The 18,835-nt window shown below is 38.7% G+C and overlaps 1 protein-coding gene and 1 non-coding gene across 4 annotated transcripts in view; both read right to left on the reverse strand.

Annotated features, from left to right (window-relative positions):
- Window positions 1-18,835, reverse strand: part of CORIN (corin, serine peptidase) — a 300,354-nt gene that overhangs the window by 4,837 nt on the left and 276,682 nt on the right. For all 3 annotated transcript variants that reach the window (XM_061420084.1, XM_061420083.1, XM_061420082.1), the window contains 2 exons: window positions 9,818-10,089; window positions 7,635-7,768 (listed from right to left, as the gene is read on the reverse strand). In XM_061420084.1, coding sequence (XP_061276068.1) covers window positions 7,635-7,768; window positions 9,818-10,089 — 406 coding nt within the window. The remainder of the gene's footprint in view (window positions 1-7,634; window positions 7,769-9,817; window positions 10,090-18,835) is intronic.
- TRNAF-GAA (transfer RNA phenylalanine (anticodon GAA)) lies at window positions 9,097-9,168 on the reverse strand. Its single transcript has one exon. It is a non-coding gene; the product is annotated as a tRNA-Phe (tRNA).

The raw sequence follows: 18,835 nt of genomic DNA on the forward strand, positions 1-18,835 counted from the left end.
TTACAGAACTAGAACAAATAAAAGTCACAAGTATTTTGACAGTTCAGTTCAGTTGCTCAGTCATGTCTGACTCTGCAACCCCCATGGACTGTAGCACACCAGGCCTCCCTGTCCATCACCAATTCCTGGAGTTTATTCAAACTAAGGTCCATTGAGTTGGTGATGCTGTCCAGCCATCTCATCGTCTGTCGTCCCCTTCTCCTCCCACCTTCAATCTTTCCCAGCATCAGGGAAAGAGTTCTTCACTGATCAGGATTTTTTAACAGGGGTGGCATTAAATATGTAGATTGCTTTGGGTAGTATGACCATTTTTACAATACTAATTCATTAAATCCTAGAGCATTGGATATCTTTCCATTTCTTTGAATCATCTTCAGTGTTCTTTACAATGTTTTAGTTTTCAGTACATAGGGGTTTTCACCTCCTTGGTTAAGTTTATTCTTAGGTATTTTTTAACATGATTTTAAAAATGATTTTTTTTCAATTTTTTCTTTCTGATATTCCATTTAGTGTAAAGAAATGCAAAAGCTTTCTGTATATGAATCTTGTATTCTGTTACCTGGCTGAATTCATTTATTAGTTCTAATAGTTTTTGTATGGAGACTTTAGGATTCTCTATATAGAGTATCATATCATCTGCAAATAATGACAGTTTTCTTCCCCTTCAAGGTTTTCAGTTTTTCACCATTGGGTATTATGCTAGCTGTAAGTTTGTCACAAATCACTTTTATTATGTTGAGATATAGTCCCTCTATACCCACTTTGTGGTGTGAACATTAGCAAATTGAACAATAAAAACCATATTATCATCTCAATAAATGTAGAAAAAGCTTTGGACAAAACTCCATACCCATTTTTTAAAAGTGGGCATAGAGGGAACATAACTCAGCATAATAAAGGCATATATGGGCTACCCTGGTTCAATTTCCTGGATCAGGAAGATCCCCCAGAGAAGGGATAGGCTACCCACTCCAGTATTTTTGGGCTTCCCTGGTGGCTCAGTCAGTAAAGAATCTACCTGCAATGTGGGAGACCTGGATTCAATACCTGGGTTGGAAAGATTCCCCTGGAGGAGGACATGGCAACCCACTCCAGTATTCTTGCCTGGAGAATCCGCATGGACAGAGGAGGCTGGCGGGCTACAGTCTATGGGGGTCACAAAGAATCAGACACAACTGAGCACAGCACAGCATGTGACAAACCCACAGCTAAACATCATACTCAGTGGTGAAAAGCTGAAAGCATTTCCTCTAAAATTAGTACAAGACAAAGATGTCTTGTCTTGCCACTTCTACTCAACATAGTTTTGAGAGTCCCAGCAATAGCAATCAGAGAAGAAAAAGAATAGTAATCCAAATTATGAAAAGTAAAATTGTCACTGTTTGCAGATGACATGATAACTACATGTAGAAAATCCTAAAGATGCTACAAGAAAACTATTAGAACTCATCAAAGAATTTGGTACAGTTGCAGGATACAAAATTAATACACATAAGTATGTTGAATCTGTAGACACTAACAATGTAAGGTCAGAAAGAGAAATTAAGGAAACAATCCCATTTACTGTTTCATCAAAAAAATAAAATACCTTGGAATAAACATACCTAAGGAGACAAAAGACCTCTACTCATAAAACTATAAGATACTGATGTAACAAATTGAAGAAAACACAAATAAATGGAAAGATATACCTACCATGTTCATGGATTAGAAGAATCAGTATTGTCCAAATGACTATATTACCCAAGGTAATCTACAGATTCAGTGCAATCCCTATCAAATTACTATGTCATTTTTTGCAGATCTAGAACAAAAAAATCTTATAACTTGTATGGAAACACAAAAGATCCCAAACAATCAAAGCAATCTTGAGAAAGAAAGAAAAGCTGAGAAATCAGGCTCTGTTACTTCAGAATATATTGTAAAGCTACAGTAATCAAAGCAGTATGGTACTGGCCCAAAGACAGTCTTATAGATCAATGCAACAGGATAGAAAGCCTAGAAATAAGTCCAAATAACTATGGTCAATTAATATGACAAAGACTGCAAGAATATACAATGGAGAAAAGACAGTCTCTTCTTCAGTAAGTGGTGCTAGGAAAATTGGAGAGCTACATATAAAAGAATGAAATTAAAATACTCCTTAACACTATGCACAAAAATAAAGACCTAAATGTGAGACTGGATATTACAAAACTCTTAGAGGAAAACATAGACAGAACACTGTTTGATATAAACCATAGCAAGATCGTTTTCAATCCACCTCCTATAGTAATGAAGATAAAAACAATAACCAAATGAGATTAAATTTAAAAGCTTTTGCACAGCAAAGGAAACCACCAAAACAAAAAGACAACTTACAAAAATGGGAGAAAATATTTGCAAAGGATGCGACTAACAAGGGATTAATCTCCAAAATATACAAACAGCTCATGAAGCTCAATATCAAAAAAAATCAAACAACCCAATCAAAAATGGGCAGGAGAGAAACATTTCTCTAAAGAAGTGTTACAAATGACCAAAAAGAACATGAAAAGATATTCAACGTTGCTAATTATTAGAGAAATGCAAATCAAAACTACACTGTAGTATCAACTCAGACTAGTCAGAAGAGCCATTATCAAAGTCTACAAACAGTAGATGCTGAAGAGGGTGTGGAGAAAACGTAACCCTTCCTATACTGTAGGTGGGAATGTAAATTGGTACAATCACTATGAAGAATAGTACAGAAGTTCCTTAAAAAACTAAAAGTTACCATGTGATCCAGCAACTCCTGGACATATATCTGGGGAAAAAAACAATTCAAAAAGATACATGCACCCCAATATTCATTGCAGCACTATTTACAATAACCAAAACATGGAAGCAACCTAACTGCCAATAGAATGATAGGTAAAGAAAATATACTACATATATATGATGAATTATTATTCAGCCATGAAAAAGAATGAAATAAAGCCATTTGCACCATCATGGATGGACCTGGAGATTATCACACTAATTGAATTATGTCAGAGAAAGACAAATATCACATCACTTACATTTGGAATCTAAAGAGATGATATAAATGAACTTATTTACAAAACAGAAATAGACCCACAGGCTTAGAAAACAAACACAGTTATCAAAGGGGAAAGGTGGGGAGGGGGACAAATTAGGAGTTTGGAATTAACATATACACACTACAATGTAGAAAACAGATCACTAACAACGACCTACTGTATAGCACAGGGAATTCTACTTAATGTTATGTAATAGCATACATGGGGAAAGAATCTGATAAAGAATGGATATAACTGAACCACTTTCCTGTACACCTGAAACTAACACAATACAATAACTCACCTATACCCCAATATAAAAAATAATTATATATGTACATATTACCATTTTAAACCTTATTCCAGTTGAGTTCATTTCTTTTTTTTTTTCCTTTTGTGCTTTGATGATTTTCTTTTGAAGTGTGCTTGAGTTCCTTCCTTTTAGGTTTTTGTGAAACTATTTTCTATGTGTTTAATTTGTGATTACTATGGAGTTCAATTATGTTGACCCATTACTATAGCTACTTGCTTTAAATTTATTATAGTCACTTTTACAAAAATTCTGATTGCTTTTTAATCTCTGTACTTGCATATTTAAGTGATCTTCAGTCCTTTTCAGTTTCAACATCAGTCCTACCAATGAACAAACACCCAGGACTGATGATCTCCTTTAGGATGGACTGGTTGGATCTCCTTGCAGTCTGAGGGACTCTCAAGAATCTTCTCCAGCACCACAGTTCAAAAGCATCAATTCTTCGGTGCTCAGCTTTCTTTATAGTCCAACTCTCACAGTCATACATGACCACTGGAAAAACCATAGCCTTGACTAGATGGACCTTTGTTGACAAAGTAATGTCTCTGCTTTTTAATATGCTGTCTGGATTGGTCATAACTTTCCTTCCAAGGAGTAAGTGTCTTTTAATTTCATGGCTGCAGTCACCATCTACAGTGATTTTGGAGCCCAGAAAAATAAAGTCAGCCACTGTTTACACTATTTCCCCATGAAGTGATGGGACCAGATGCCATTATCTTAGTTTTCTGAATGTTGAGCTTTAAGCCAACTTCTTCACTCTCCTCTTTCACTTTCATCAAGAGGCTTTTTAGTTCCTCTTCACTTTCTGCCATAAGGGTGGTGTCATCTGCACATCTGAGGTTATTGATATTTCTCCTGGCACTCTTCATTCCAGCTTGTGCTTCCTCCAGCCAGCGTTTCTCATGATGTACTCTGCATAGAAGTTAAATAAGCAGGGTGACAATATACAGCCTTGATGGACTCCTTTTCCTATTTGGAACCAGTCTGTTGTTCCGTGTCCAGTTATAACTGTTGCTTCCTGACCTGCATACAGGTTTCTCAAGAGGCAGGTCAGGTGGTCTGGTATTCCCATCTCTTTCAGAATTTTCCACAGTTTATTATGATCCACACAGTCAAAAGCTTTGGCATAGTCAATAAAGCAGAAATAGATGTTTTTCTGGAACTCTCTTGCTTTTTTGATGATCCAGCAGATGTTGGCAATTTGATCTCTCGTTCCTCTGCCTTTTCTAAAACCAGCTTGAACATCTGCAAGTTCACGGTTCACATATTGCTGAGGCCTGGCTTGGAGAATTTTGAGCATTACTTTACTAATGTGTGAGATGAGTGCATTTGTGCAGTAGTTGGAGCATTCTTTGGCATTGCCTTTCTTTGGGATTGGAATGAAACTGACCTTTTCCAGTCCTGTGGCCACTGCTGAGTTTTCCAAATTTGCTGGCATATTGAGTGTGGCACTTTCACAGCATCATCTTTTAGGATTTGAAATAGCTCAACTGGAATTCCATCACCTCCACTAGCTTTGTTCATAGTGATGCTTCCTAAAAGCCCACTTGACTTCACATTCCAGGATGTCTGGCTCTAGGTGAGCCAGATCACACCATCATGATTATATGGGTCGTGAAGATCTTGTTTGTATAGTTCTTCTGTGTATTCTTGCCACCTCTTCTTAATATCTTCTGCTTCTGTTAGGTCCACACCATTTCTGTCCTTTATCGAGCCCATCTTTGCATGAAATGTTCCCTTGGTATCTCTCACTTTCTTGAAGAGATCTTTACTCTTTCCCATTCTATTGTTTTTCTCTATTTCTTTGCATTGATCACTGAGGAAGGCTTTCTTATCTCTCCTTGCTATTCTTTGGAACTCTGCATTCAAATGGGTATAGCTCTCCTTTTCTCCTTTGCTTTTTGCTTCTCTTCTTTTCACAGCTATTTGTAAGGCCTCCTCAGACAGCCATTTTGCTTTTTTGTATTTCATTTTCTTGGGGCTAAAACTCCAATACTTTGGCCACCTGATGCAAAGAGCTGACTCATTTGAAAAGACCCTGATGCTGGGAAATATTGAGGGCAAGAGGAGAAGGGGACAACAGAGGATGAGATGGTTGGATGGCATCATTGACTCAATGGACATGGGTTTAGATGGACTCCAGGAGTTGGTGATGGACAGGGATGCCTGGTGTGCTGTGGTTCATGGGGTCACAAAGAGTTGGACACAGCTGATCGACTGAACTGAACAATCCTTTTACATATTTGCTTCTCCTCCTGTGATTTTTTTTTCCTTTCCAATAGATTGTTGCTTCTTTTCTACTTAGAGAAGACCCTTTAATATTTATTTTAAGGTTGGTTTAATATTGCTCAATTCTTTTAGTTTTTGCTTGTCTGAGAAATTCTTTATCTTTTTCTATTCTAAATGATAATCTTTCTAGGTAGAGTATCCTAGGTTGAACATTTTCTCTTTCAGGTTTGAATATATCATGCCATTTCCTAGAAGTAGTGATCATCATATTCATAACTTACCAATGCCATAAACCTAACTAATGAGAAGCCCTGGTGGCTCAGTGGTGAAGAGTCTGCCTGCCAAGGCAGGAGACATGGGTTCAAACCCTAGGTCAGGAACAGCCCCTGGAGGAGGAAATGGCAGCCCACTCCATAGTCTTGCCTGGAAACATCCATGGACAGAGGAACCTGGTGGGCTACAGTCCATGCAGTCACAAAGAGTCAGACACAACTGAGCACACAAGCCCAGCCAATAAGCATAGGCCTTTCAAGGGGCTGACTAAATTGTTCTGTCTGAAAGCCTGATTGATTTTTAAGCAAAATTTACTGGAAATATTTTGATTAGACATATTCCAGTCTTTTCATCTCCTCTTATATAAAAGAATTAAGATCCTGATTTATGCTGTGCTACACAACTTAGTGACTGAACCACCACTACCACCACTTATTTATGCTAGTTATTAAAATGGGATATGTTTACAGCATCCCTACGTTTCCAGATCAGAAACTTAGCCACATAATTATTTAGAACCTATTTTTTGGAGGATTCTGTGCTAATGTCTAAACAAGTAAGGAGCTATTTTTACCATAAAAGGGCCAAAAGTCCACTTGGATAATGAGAAAAACTTTACATGAAAGCAAAATCTAAGGGCTATAAATAAAGGAGTCTTCAAAAGAATGAGCGATTGCTTCCAGCTGGAGGGGAACATAGGATCCCCTTAAGAGTAGATTTTGAGCTAAGCTTAGTGAGATAGGTAGACATGTTAGCTGGAAAACAAGTGAAGCAGCAGCAATTCGAAATGAAAGAAGGATACAGAGATAAAGGCACAATTTGGTCCTCTTTTCCTTTTCATAATATTAGACTTCAGGCCAAAGTTTGGTTTCAATATTGAGTCCCTTGGTTTCTAGACCTTAACAGAGGACCATGGCCTGCGATGTGTCCTGTTGAGGCAGTTGAGGAAGATAATGAGAGGTTCTGATGAATAGACTTGGTAAAAAAGTAGCCTTTTGTCTCTCTTCTTTTATCTGGGGTTTTGTTAGAGAGCGTCTGGTATGTGTCTAAGATGCCCACAGTGTGGAACTGCCACCACTAAAGAAGTTGACAGGACCCAGTTCTTATTAGACATTATTATATGAGCATGACCACACCCATGTCTATGTTGGGCCTTAATTTCTCTTTCAAGAATCAGCCTTCCATCCCCTCGCTTGAGCAGTTACCATTTCATTATACAGTTGAGGTTAGGCCTTCCTGGCAAAATAACAAACTCTGTTTTGCTTTGGTTTTTAAAAGACTTTCATTCAACTTGAAGTAAGAGAAAAATAGAATTAACAACAACAAAAAAGCTGCGTAAAATTAGACTAAGACAAACTTGAACATTTGCAGTGCACTGTGGAGCATCCCTGTCTGAAAAGTGCTGTAGAGAGCTGTCCTGAGGCCCTAGTTCTTAGTGAACCTCCAGGTCATATTGGCAATACAGAGAAATGTGTTCACATTAATCCTTGCTTCTAGGATAGTTAGTGGCCAAGCACATTCATAACTTCATTCTACCACCTTAGTCCTGGGTGATATGGGGTAAATTACTTAACCTCTATGGTCCCTTGTTTCCCACAAGTGATGATTGTGAGAATTCAGTGAGTTATTAAAAAGTATTTAGAAGAGATACTGGAAACATAACAAATTATTTTCAAAAAACTTTCCCAAAGAGCCACACATGAATAATAATGAGCCTATATGGACCCACTGGACCTATTGCAGAATTGAATCTCTTTGGTAAGCACTGAGCAACTTACCATGCATGAGTCAACCGTGCCAGACTCATAGCCAGCACAGATCATCCGGTTGGTGATGGTCTTCATGTCAAAGTAGGACTGACATTGTTCCAGAGAAATAACACGTACTTCTCCCTCTTGCAGCTTAAAAGGCACTGGATTTTTTTTTTTTTTTAAGAGAAATAAAACATGAGGGTAAAATGACTCAAAAATTAGGCTAGTCATACAGGAAATCATTACATTTTTATATCAAGAAAACCATATTCTTAGAATGTTATTTCAAAGACAAAGCTCATTTAGACTCAAACTTTTCCAATTAGAAGTGCTGATGGTCATTCCATTAGTCAAATGCCTCCATTTTGTTAATGAGAAAATGGAGGCACAGACTGGTTAAGTAACCTGGCTCATGGTTTCCCTTTCATTTTTTACAAATGGGTTTTCTAATTTATTTTTTGTGTTTTGGTTGCACTACACAGCATGCAGGATGGGTCCCCTGCCCAATATGGAACCCAGGCCTCTGCAGTGTAAGCACTGAATCTTAACCACTAGCCCCACCAGGGAACTGCCTCCCTCTCTTATTACATGTGGCAACATAAACAATTGGTATTACAATTAAAATAATCAAGCCAGAGCTCTGCCCCAGATGGAGGCTGTCCGCTGTGTGACAGCTAAGCATGTGAGTCCATTCTGCTAAAGTTCAGATCATCTGTTCAGAGTAACAGGGGAATGGTTGCCCCATCCTTGGTTTAAACAATGTTATCTCACCATGTGCTATAGTAGCCATCATTAGATCAGGACCTTTAATCCTAGAAGATGTGTCAGAAAGATGTCCAAAGGGAAAAGTGTCCCTTAGTGTCAGCAGAGAGAATGTGTGATTTCCAGCTTGTCTGAAAGTTCTTGCCTGGGAAATCCCATGGACGGGGGCCCCGGCAGGCTACAGTCTATAGAGTTACAAAGAGTCAAACATGACTTGGTGACTAAACAACAAAAGGTGGGTAACAGGACACCGACATGTATCATCATCCCTGAGAGCTACAGTACTACCCTGACATAGTTGGCATGGCCAGTGCTTACTATTAAAGAAAATATCGATTAAATTCTTACTCTAAACTTTTAACAGGTCAAGCAAAGTAAGAGTCCTTTACAGGCAGCTGAGAGACAGCAGTACAAAGTTCTAAATTTCTGTATGTTCTCAATGGTGAAAAAAAGAGTATTTCCTCTAAGATCAGAAACAAGACAAAAATGTCTACTTTCGCCACTATGAATAATCACCATAGTTTTTAAAGTCCTAGCCACGGCTATCAGAGAAGACAAAAGGAATCCTCATTGGAACAGAAGAAAAAACTCTCACTGTTTGCAAAGTCACTCAGTTGTGTCCGACTCTTTGCGACCCCGTGGACTGTAGCCTACCAGACTCCTCTGTCCATGGGATTTTCCAGGCAAGAGTACTGGAGTGGGTTGCCATTTCTTTCTCCAGGGGATCTTCCCAACCCAGGGATCGAACCTTGGTCTCCTGCATTTCAGGCAGACACTTTAACCTCTGAGCTACCAGGGAAGCCCTGATATTATACATAGAAAATCCTAAAGATCCTACCAGAAAACTACTAGAGCTTATCAATGAATTTGGTGAAGGTGCAGGATATAAAATTAATACACAAAAATCTCTTGCCTTCCTATACACAAACAACAAAAGATCAGAAACAGAAATCAGGGAAACAATCACATTTACCATCTCATCAAAAAGAATAAAATACCTAGGAATAAACCTACCTAAGGAGACAAAAGACATGTACTCAGAAAACTATAAGACACTAATGAATGAAATCAAAGATAACACAAACAGATGGATTGGAAGAATCAATATTGTCAAAATGACTATCCTACCTAAAGCAATCTAGATTCAATACAATCCCTATCAAGGCAGGGATGACTGATCTTGCATGTCAGCTCCAACCATCTGTAGGGGCTCCCTGGAGAAATGAGGTATAGAGAGGGACTTCTGAAGTTTCCTTTGGGTTTGCAGGTTTAAGGGCATGATGAAGTATTGACTTCTGCAATTTGCATGGAAGGGGGAGTGACACATATGCTATTTGAGACTCTCTGTTATAAGTGAAAATGGGAAATGATTACCAAAGGTTAGGAAGTACCCTAGTGTTTTCCAGTTAAAAGCTGAAAGGTGAATGCTCCCAAGAATCTTGACTTACTTTTGTTGCCCATATGTCCCCAGCCTGTGATATAGCAATAAGTATCAGGTTCTAAGGACTGATCCGGGCTGGGTAAGCAGACGGGTCGGACGTAGCTTGTTTCATTGATATCTTGGCTTAGCTCCACTATGCTGATGTCGTAGTCCACCACCGCTCGACTGTAGCGAGGATGCAGGATGATGGTTTTCACAAGGCGCATCTGCATGAACGTTGATGGGTGGTCTAGGTTATTGATGCCAAACACCACTTTCCAAACGGCAGCATTCTCTCTCCTAAAATGATGATTCAAGAGCTATTGGCACCTTAAACTCAGACTTATCTTTTAATATTTATATATGATTTTTAAATATTTTTTTAAAATAATTGCTCTTTCCACTCCCATATCCCATGTATTCATATAAAAAGCATTTATATAACCCTTGAGCAATTGGTAAATATCGTATTGTTCTGGAAACCAAAACTTGGGCTTCCTAAATGGGGCTGCTCTGGAAAATAACACTTGTTCACTTTGAAAGGGAGACAGAGTAGTTACTTGCTTCATTGAGTGGGGAAGATGATGAAAAGTCATGAAGAAGAGACAAGAGAAAAAAAATAGAATGAAAATCAGAGGTTAAGTGATCCCTCCAAGGAGGCAGTGCTTCAGAGAAATGTCAAGTTTTCAAGAAAGGCTTCTGAAAATTTCAAGCTAGCAACTTAAAAGGTCACCCACAACTTATAATGGGTAGTCTCAGACGTCACTGTTTTTGAACACTTGACAGCAATAGTCTAATTCCACTTTAAAACACTTTCCCACTTGACTTCAAGGACTCCCCATGCTCCAGAATTTCCTCCTGTCTCTGGGACCTCTTCCTCTCTGTTGCATCCTCCTCCTCTGCTCTCAGTGTCTTCATTGAAGTGACCCAGAGCTCTGCCTTTAAGTCTTCTCATTCTTCACTCGCCCCTTTGAAGAGCTTATCTAGTCACATGGCTTTAAATGCCACCTGAATGGCATTTGTAACTTTCAAATGTGTATCTCCAGCTCCATCCTCTCCTTTGAGCTATACAATTCATTCTACAGTTATTTGCTATTTACAGCTACCCATTATGCAATATTGGATCATCTCTCTTACACCCAACACTGAATGCATCAGCAAGTCCTCACTGCTCCACTTTCAAATATATCCTGAATCTTGTTTCCCCTTCTGCCACCACTACAATCCTAATCTAAGCTACTCACCTCTCCCAAATAGTGGCCCTTCTTTTACTCTTAACCCCTATAACCCAGTCTCCTCACACAGAGTGACCTTTTAAAAAATAAAATTTGTTTCCTGTTCATAATTCTTTTCAGATTCTTTTCCACTATAGGTCATTGAAAGATATTGAATACAGTTTCATGTGCTATACAGTAGGTCCTTGTATAGTCAATACTTGAAAATAACTAAATAGAATATAGCCTTTAAAAATTATGAATTGCTATGTTGTACACCTGAAACTTATATTGTACATCAATTATACCTCAATAAAATTGATATTATTTGAATATATATAATACCCATATAGAGACAAATATAGCTTTATAGATATATAGATATTGTGCTGGGGATTTCAGTAATGAGCAAGAAAGACATGATCCCTGCCTATACAAACTTTAGGATTGAGTGAAGATAAACAGTAAAAGAAACAATTATAATAAAATGCAAAAAGTGCTATGGCATGAATATTACAGGAAAATATTACAAAATTGTTTTTCATTAAATAAAACCATCCGTTGCATAACATGTCATTCTTTCTTCCTTTTTCTTCCTTCCTTCCCTCGATCCATCTCCCTGTTCCATTTTTTAGTTTAGAGGAGTAAGCATATGACCATCTGAGAAATTCAACACTCACTCGAGATTCTATTATTTAAGGCATCTGAAATAGAACAATTATTGATCTCAAATGTCTACCTGTTTGATAGCTTCTTACCTCAATTCAAAGCTACTAAATTTTGGTTACAAAAAATATTCATCTATCTGCTTAAATCACAGGTAGTATGACAAACAGTTGAACACTGCAAACTATTTGTAACAAAATGAAATTGAGTAAACTTTACAGACTTGATTGCTATATACAGGTTAATGTAATTCTAACTGTAAAACATGTGTCAATAAAACTGCTAAATGTTATTATATTCAGTAGCCTCTTGTGACACAAGCTATTGTCATTATGGCATTAATACCCACCAAAAGCAAAAAAAAAAACAAAAAACAAAACAGGAAATTCACATACTTCAATATTCAGTAAGGAAATTGTTCTGTTTTCTTTTTTGTTATAAGAGGAAAAATAAAGTCTCTTTAAATCTTTTTTCCAAGTCTGGAAAAAACCAGGGGAAACAATAACCTGTTGTTCAAAAAGGGTACATGAAGTGAGGGAGATGTGTCAGATCAGATCAGTCGCTCAGTCATGTCCGACTCTTTGCGACCCCATGAATTGCAGCATGCCAGGCCTCCCTGTCCATCACCAACTCCCAGAGTTCACTGAGACGCACGTCCATCAAGTCAGTGATGCCATCCAGCCATCTCATCCTCTGTCGTCCCCTTCTCCTCTTGCCCCCAGTCCCTCCCAGCATCAGAGTCTTTTCCAATGAGTCAACTCTTCACATGAGGTGGCCAAAGTACTGGAGTTTCAGCTTTAGCATCATTCCTTCCAAAGAAATCCCAGGGCTGATCTCCCTTCAGAATGGACTGGTTGGATCTCCTTGCAGTCCAAGGGACTCTCAAGAGTCTTCTCCAACACCACAGTTCAAAAGCATCAATTCTTCGGCGCTCAGCTCTCTTCACAGTCCAACTCTCACATCCATACATGACCACAGGAAAAACCATAGCCTTGACTAGACGAACCTTTGTTGGCAAAGGAATGTCTCTGCTTTTGAATATGCCATCTAGGTTGGTCATAACTTTCCTTCCAAGGAGTAAGCGTGTTTTAATTTCATGGCTGCAGTCACCATCTGCAGTGATTTTGGAGCCCAGAAAAAAAATTCTGATACTGTTTCCATTGTTTCTCCATCTATTTCCCATGAAGTGATGGGACCAGATGCCATGATCTTCATTTTCTGAATGTTGAGCTTTAAGCCAACTTTTTCACTCTCCACTTTCACTTTCATCAAGAGGCTTTTGAGTTCCTCTTCACTTTCTGCCATAAGGGTGGTGTCATCTGCATATCTGAGGTTATTGATATTTCTCCCAGCAATCTTGAGTCCAGCTTGTGTTTCTTCCAGTCCAGCGTTTCTCATGATGTACTCTGCATAGAAGTTAAATAAACAGCGTGACAATATATAGCCTTGACGTACTCCTTTTCCTGTTTGGAACCAGTCTGTTGTTCCATGTCCAGTTCTAACTGTTGCTTCCTGACCTGTATACAGATTTCCCAAGAGGCAGATCAGGTGGTCTGGTATTCCCATCTCTTTCAGAATTTTCCACAGTTGATTGTGATCCACACAGTCAAAGGCTTTGGCATAGTCAATAAAGCAGAAATAGATGTTTTTCTGGAACTCTCTTGCTTTTTCCATGATCCAGCGGATGTTGGCAATTTGATCTCTGGTTCCTCTGCCTTTTCTAAAACCAGCTTGAACATCAGGAAGTTCATGGTTCACATATTGCCAAAGCCTGGCTTGGAGAATTTTGAGCATTACTTTACTAGCATGTGAGATGAGTGCAATTGTGCAGTAGTTTGAGCATTCTTTGGCGTTGCCTTTCTTTGGGATTGGAATGAAACTGACCTTTTCCAGTCCTGTGGCCACTGCTGAGTTTTCCAAATTTGCTGGCATACTGAGTGCAGCACTTTCACAACATCGTCTTTCAGGATTTGGAATAGCTCAACTGGAATTCCATCACCTCCACTAGCTTTGTTCATAGTGATGCTTCCTAAGGCCCACTTGACTTCACATTGCAGGATGTCTGGCTCTAGGTCAGTGATCACACCATCATTATTATCTGGGTCGTGAAGATCTTTTTTGTACAGTTCTTCTGTGTATTCTTGCCATCTCTTCTTAATCTGCTTCTGTTAGGTCCATACCATTTCTGTCCTTTATCGAGCCCATCTTTGCATGAAATGTTCCTTTGGTATCTCTGATTTTCTTGAAGAGATCTCTAGTCTTTCCCATTCTGTTGTTTTCCTCTGTTTCTTTGCATTGATCACTGAAGAAGGCTTTCTTATCTCTTCTTGCTATTCTTTGGAACTCTGCATTCAGATGTTTATATCTTTCCTTTTGTCCTTTGCTTTTCGCTTCTCTTCTTTTCACAGCTATTTGTAAGGCCTCCCCAGACAGCCATTTTGCTTTTTTGCATTTCTTTTCCATGGGGATGGTCTTGATCCCTGTCTCCTGTACAATGTCACAAACCTCATTCCATAGTTCATCAGGCACACTGTCTATCAGATTTAGGCCCTTAAATCTATTTCTCACTTCCACTGTATAATCATAAGGGATTTGATTTAGGTCATACCTGAATGGTCTAGTGGTTTTCCCTACTTTCTTCAATTTAAGTCTGAATTGAGGGAGATGTGTAGAAATGCTATAATAGTATATTAAGTGTGTGTAGAAAGAATGAGTCACTCCCATCTGGGTAGAAGCAAAAGAGGAAAGAGGACACAGGGCTACATGAAGGCCCCACGAATCTAGTTTCAGTAAAAAGTACCCAGTGGAGAAACACAGGAACAAGCTATGTTCATGTGGTCCTTTTAGTAAAGAGTTAAATTGGGCTACAAAGATGAAAAACCAAGTCGAGCAGCTGAAAATCTTCAGCATCAGGGGGATTTTTTTTCTCAGTGCTGTCAGACTTCAAAGCAACAGCAGGAAAAACTGGCCAATACTTAAAGAAGTTTGTACAAAGATCCTCATGCTCTGAGAGTGAGGAAGCAGGCAGACTGAAGCCAGGTGAAAAAATTCACAATAACAATAAAAAATGACTGAGGAAGGTGTTAAGAGACATTTTTCTTCTTTAATTCTCGCTCTAGATGGCATTTCATTACCAGAAATTCACATTTAATTTGCTTCATGTTTATACTCCTGTATTAATGATGAATACACATTATAGATAATGTTGAGATAATATGATTTCAACTCCTAATTCTCCAGTGATCACTCTAGAGAGAATACACAACTACTTGTATACTTCAGATACATTATGATGTCCAGGGGAATTTATACAGAATTGAAGGCATGAGGTCTCTGGATACAATAACCAATTTCAGTTTGCAATTTTCCACACTCAACTCTAGCTTAAACATAAACTCACCACATTTTCACTTAATTCAGCTGGCCAGGTTTAGAGATTTTCTTCTATCTTTGCCTCTTCTTAAGAGCACAGAATTTCCCCCTTTTTAAATCCTGAGTTTACTTTGAATAACTTATACTATTTATCCTTTTTCAGAAAATAAAAATATATTTATAATTAATATTTGTGATAGAAATCACTCTGTTTTACAAGACTTACTCCATAAATAGCACAGTCAGATGGTGACTTGGAAGTATTAATAGTTTGAATAGCATCATTGCTGTTCTACAAATCTTAGGAGCCTCTTACTTTTAATATTGCACCTACCCTTGGTAATTTTTTTAAAGAATTCTCTGCAACACAGTGAATAGACTTTATAATAGAGTGACCACAAAGCAAATGCATAAAGGGCTGAGTATAAGTCAATAATAGCGAGTGTCACATCACAAGACTTTCCATCTCCAGGGCCACCTGCCTCTCAGCTCCCACTCACGGCTGTTGCGTTGGAATGTCCAGTGAGACCTGACCTTCAAATTGTTTCAGAGAAGCCAGAGTTCTGGATTTTATGTAAAGCATACATAGTTTGAAGTGCTGACTGAAAGTTTTTAAATGCATCCAAGAAGCAAAAGAGATCAGATCTAGATTCTTCTTTAGTGTGAGATCTCTGTGGTTTCCAAGTATTTCTACATGTCAGTTAAATCATCTTCTCCCCAGTTATGTGGTGTAAATAGGAATGCTTATTCCATTCCAGAGTAGAGAAAGCAGTGACTCAGAGCAGATGAGGGACTCATCTAAAGTCACAGAGATACTAAGTGATGGTAACAGACCAGAAAGCCTTTAAACCTCTAACACAACCTTTATACTAAGCTTCTCTGAAACAAAGAGGAGGGTTCACAGGCATCAGCACAGGAATCAGGTGTCGGCTACAGAGGGGAAAGCATGCACGATGGGTGGAGGCTGGCTGATGAGTGATAGGATGGCAGACATCAGGAAGATACCTTCTCTTTCCTGAGTGTGTCCCCCAGATACGATGGAGATCTAGCCTTCAGTGATGAACTTAAAGAAGTGAACAATTCTATCATCCCAGGGGCCAAAACAAGCAAGAGAAGGGGATAGTCAGATACACATCCTAGACCCTGAGAATCAGATTAAAGAATGTTTTGGATAAAAGGACAATGTGTCCAGAGATTCGTGAAGCAAGTACAGCTAAACAGAGAGGGGAGAGTTTGAGTTCCAAATTCTGAATCAGCTAATAAAGTAAATGTGACAACATATGAATCTCAGAGCTTTGAAACTGGAAAGTTTATCACAGAACAGTGGCACAAAATTGTAGCAACTGTCAAAAAATCCTAGTCATAGAACCCCCCTTCCACCGTTGCTGGGAATGTAAATTGGTACAGCCACTAAGTATGGAGGTACCTTAAAAAATGAAAACTAGAGCTACCGTATGATCCTGCAGTCCCACTCCTGGGAATATATCTGGAGAAAACCATAATTTGAAAAGATACATATACCCCAATGTTCACTGACACACTCTTTGTAATAGCCAATACACGGAAGCAACCTAAATGTCCAGTGACAGATGAATGGATAAAGAAATATGAATAATACTCAGTCATAAAAAAGAATGAAATAAAATCATTTGCAGCAATATGGATGAACTGAGAGATTATCATACTAAATCAGACAGAGCTTCTGCACATCAAAGGAAACTATTAGCAAGGTGAAAAGACAGCCTTCAGAATGGGAGAAAATAATAGCAAATGAAGCAACTGACAAACAACTAATCTCAAAAATATACAAGCAACTCCTACAGCTCAACTCCAGAAAAATAAATGACCCAATCAAAAAATGGGCCAAAGAACTAAATAGACATTTCTCCAAAAAAGACATACAGATGGCTAACAAACACATGAAAAGATGCTCAACATCACTCATTATCAGAGAAATGCAAATCAAAACCACTATGAGGTACCATTTCACACCAGTCAGAATGGCTGCAATCCAAAAGTCTACAAATAATAAGTGCTGGAGAGGGTGTGGAGAAAAGGGAACCCTCTTACACTGTTGGTGGGAATGCAAACTAGTACAGCCACTATGGAGAACAGTGTGGAGATTCCTTAAAAAACTGGAAATAGAACTGCCTTATGATCCAGCAATCCCACTGCTGGGCATACACACTGAGGAAACCAGAAGGGAAAGAGACACGTGTACCCCAGTGTTCATCGCAGCACTGTTTATAATAGCCAGGACATAGAAGCAACCTAGATGTCCATCAGCAGATGAATGGATAAAGAAAGCAGTGGTACATATACACAATGGAGTATTACTCAGCCATTAAAAAGAATACATTTGAATCAGTTCTAATGAGGTGGATGAAACTGGAGCTTATTATACAGAGTGAAGTAAGCCAGAAGGAAAAACATAAATACAGTATACTAACGCATATATATGGAATTTAGAAAGATGGTAACAATAACCCGGTGTACGAGACAGCAAAAGAGACACTGATGTATAGAACAGTCTTATGGACTCTGTGGGAGAGGGAGAGGGTGGGAAGATTTGGGAGAATGACATTGAAACATGTAAAATATCATGTAAGAAACGAGTTGCCAGTCCAGATTCGATGCACGATACTGGATGCTTGGGGCTAGTGCACTGGGACGACCCAGAGGGATGGTATGGGGAGGGAGGAGGGAGGAGGGTTCAGGATGGGGAACACATGTATACCTGTGGCGGATTCATTTCGATATTTGGCAAAACTAATACAATTATGTAAAGTTTAAAAATAAAATAAAATTAAAAAATAAAAATAAAAAAAATAAATCAGACAGAAAGACAGATATCATATGATACTGCTTATATGTAGAATCTAAAAATAAAGTATACAAATGAATGTATAAACAAAACAGAAATAGACTCACAGACACAGAAAACAAACTTATGGTTACCAAAGGGGGGAATAAATTAGGAGTTTGGAATTAATATATACACACAACATGTAGAATAGATAACCAACAAGGACGTACTATTTAAGAAGAGAACTATACTCAGTATTTTGTAGTAATCTCTAAGGGAAAAGAATATGAAGAATATGTATATGTATAACTGAATCACTTTGCTGTACATCTGAAACAAACAAAACATTGTAAATTAACTTATTTCAATAAATTTTGTTTTTGGCCATGCTGTGTGGCTTGTGGGATGTTAGTTCCCTGACCAGTGATTGAATCTGGGCCCCTAGAGGTGGAAGAATGGAGTCCTAACCACTGGACCACCAGGGAATTCCTTCAGTTCAGTTCCATTCAGTCACTCAGTTGTGTCTGACTCCTTGGGACCCCATGGACTGCAGCATACCAGGCCTCCCTGTCCATCACCAACTCCCAGAGTTTACTCAAATTCATGTCCGTTGGGTCAGTGATGCCATCCAACCATCTCACCTTCTGTTGTCCCCTTCTCCTCCCGCCTTCAATCTTTCCCAGCATCAGGGTCCTTTCAAATGAGTCAGTTATTTGCAAAAGGTGGCCAAAGTATTGGAGTTTCAGCTTCAGCATCAGTCCTTCCAATGAATATTCAGGGCTGATTTCCTTTAGGATGGACTGGTTGGATCTCCTTGCAGTCCAAGGGACTCTCAAGAGTCTTTTCCAACACCACAGTTTAAAAGCATCAATTCTTCTGTGCTCAGCTTTCTTTATAGTCCAACTCTCACATCCATACATGACCACTGGAAAACCATAGCCTTGACTAGACAGACCTTTGTTGTGAGGGGGGCTACCCCATGTCCAAG

This window comes from Bos javanicus, chromosome 6, assembly GCF_032452875.1.
Source record: "Bos javanicus breed banteng chromosome 6, ARS-OSU_banteng_1.0, whole genome shotgun sequence".
In the NCBI taxonomy this organism is placed as follows: Eukaryota; Metazoa; Chordata; class Mammalia; order Artiodactyla; family Bovidae; genus Bos; species Bos javanicus.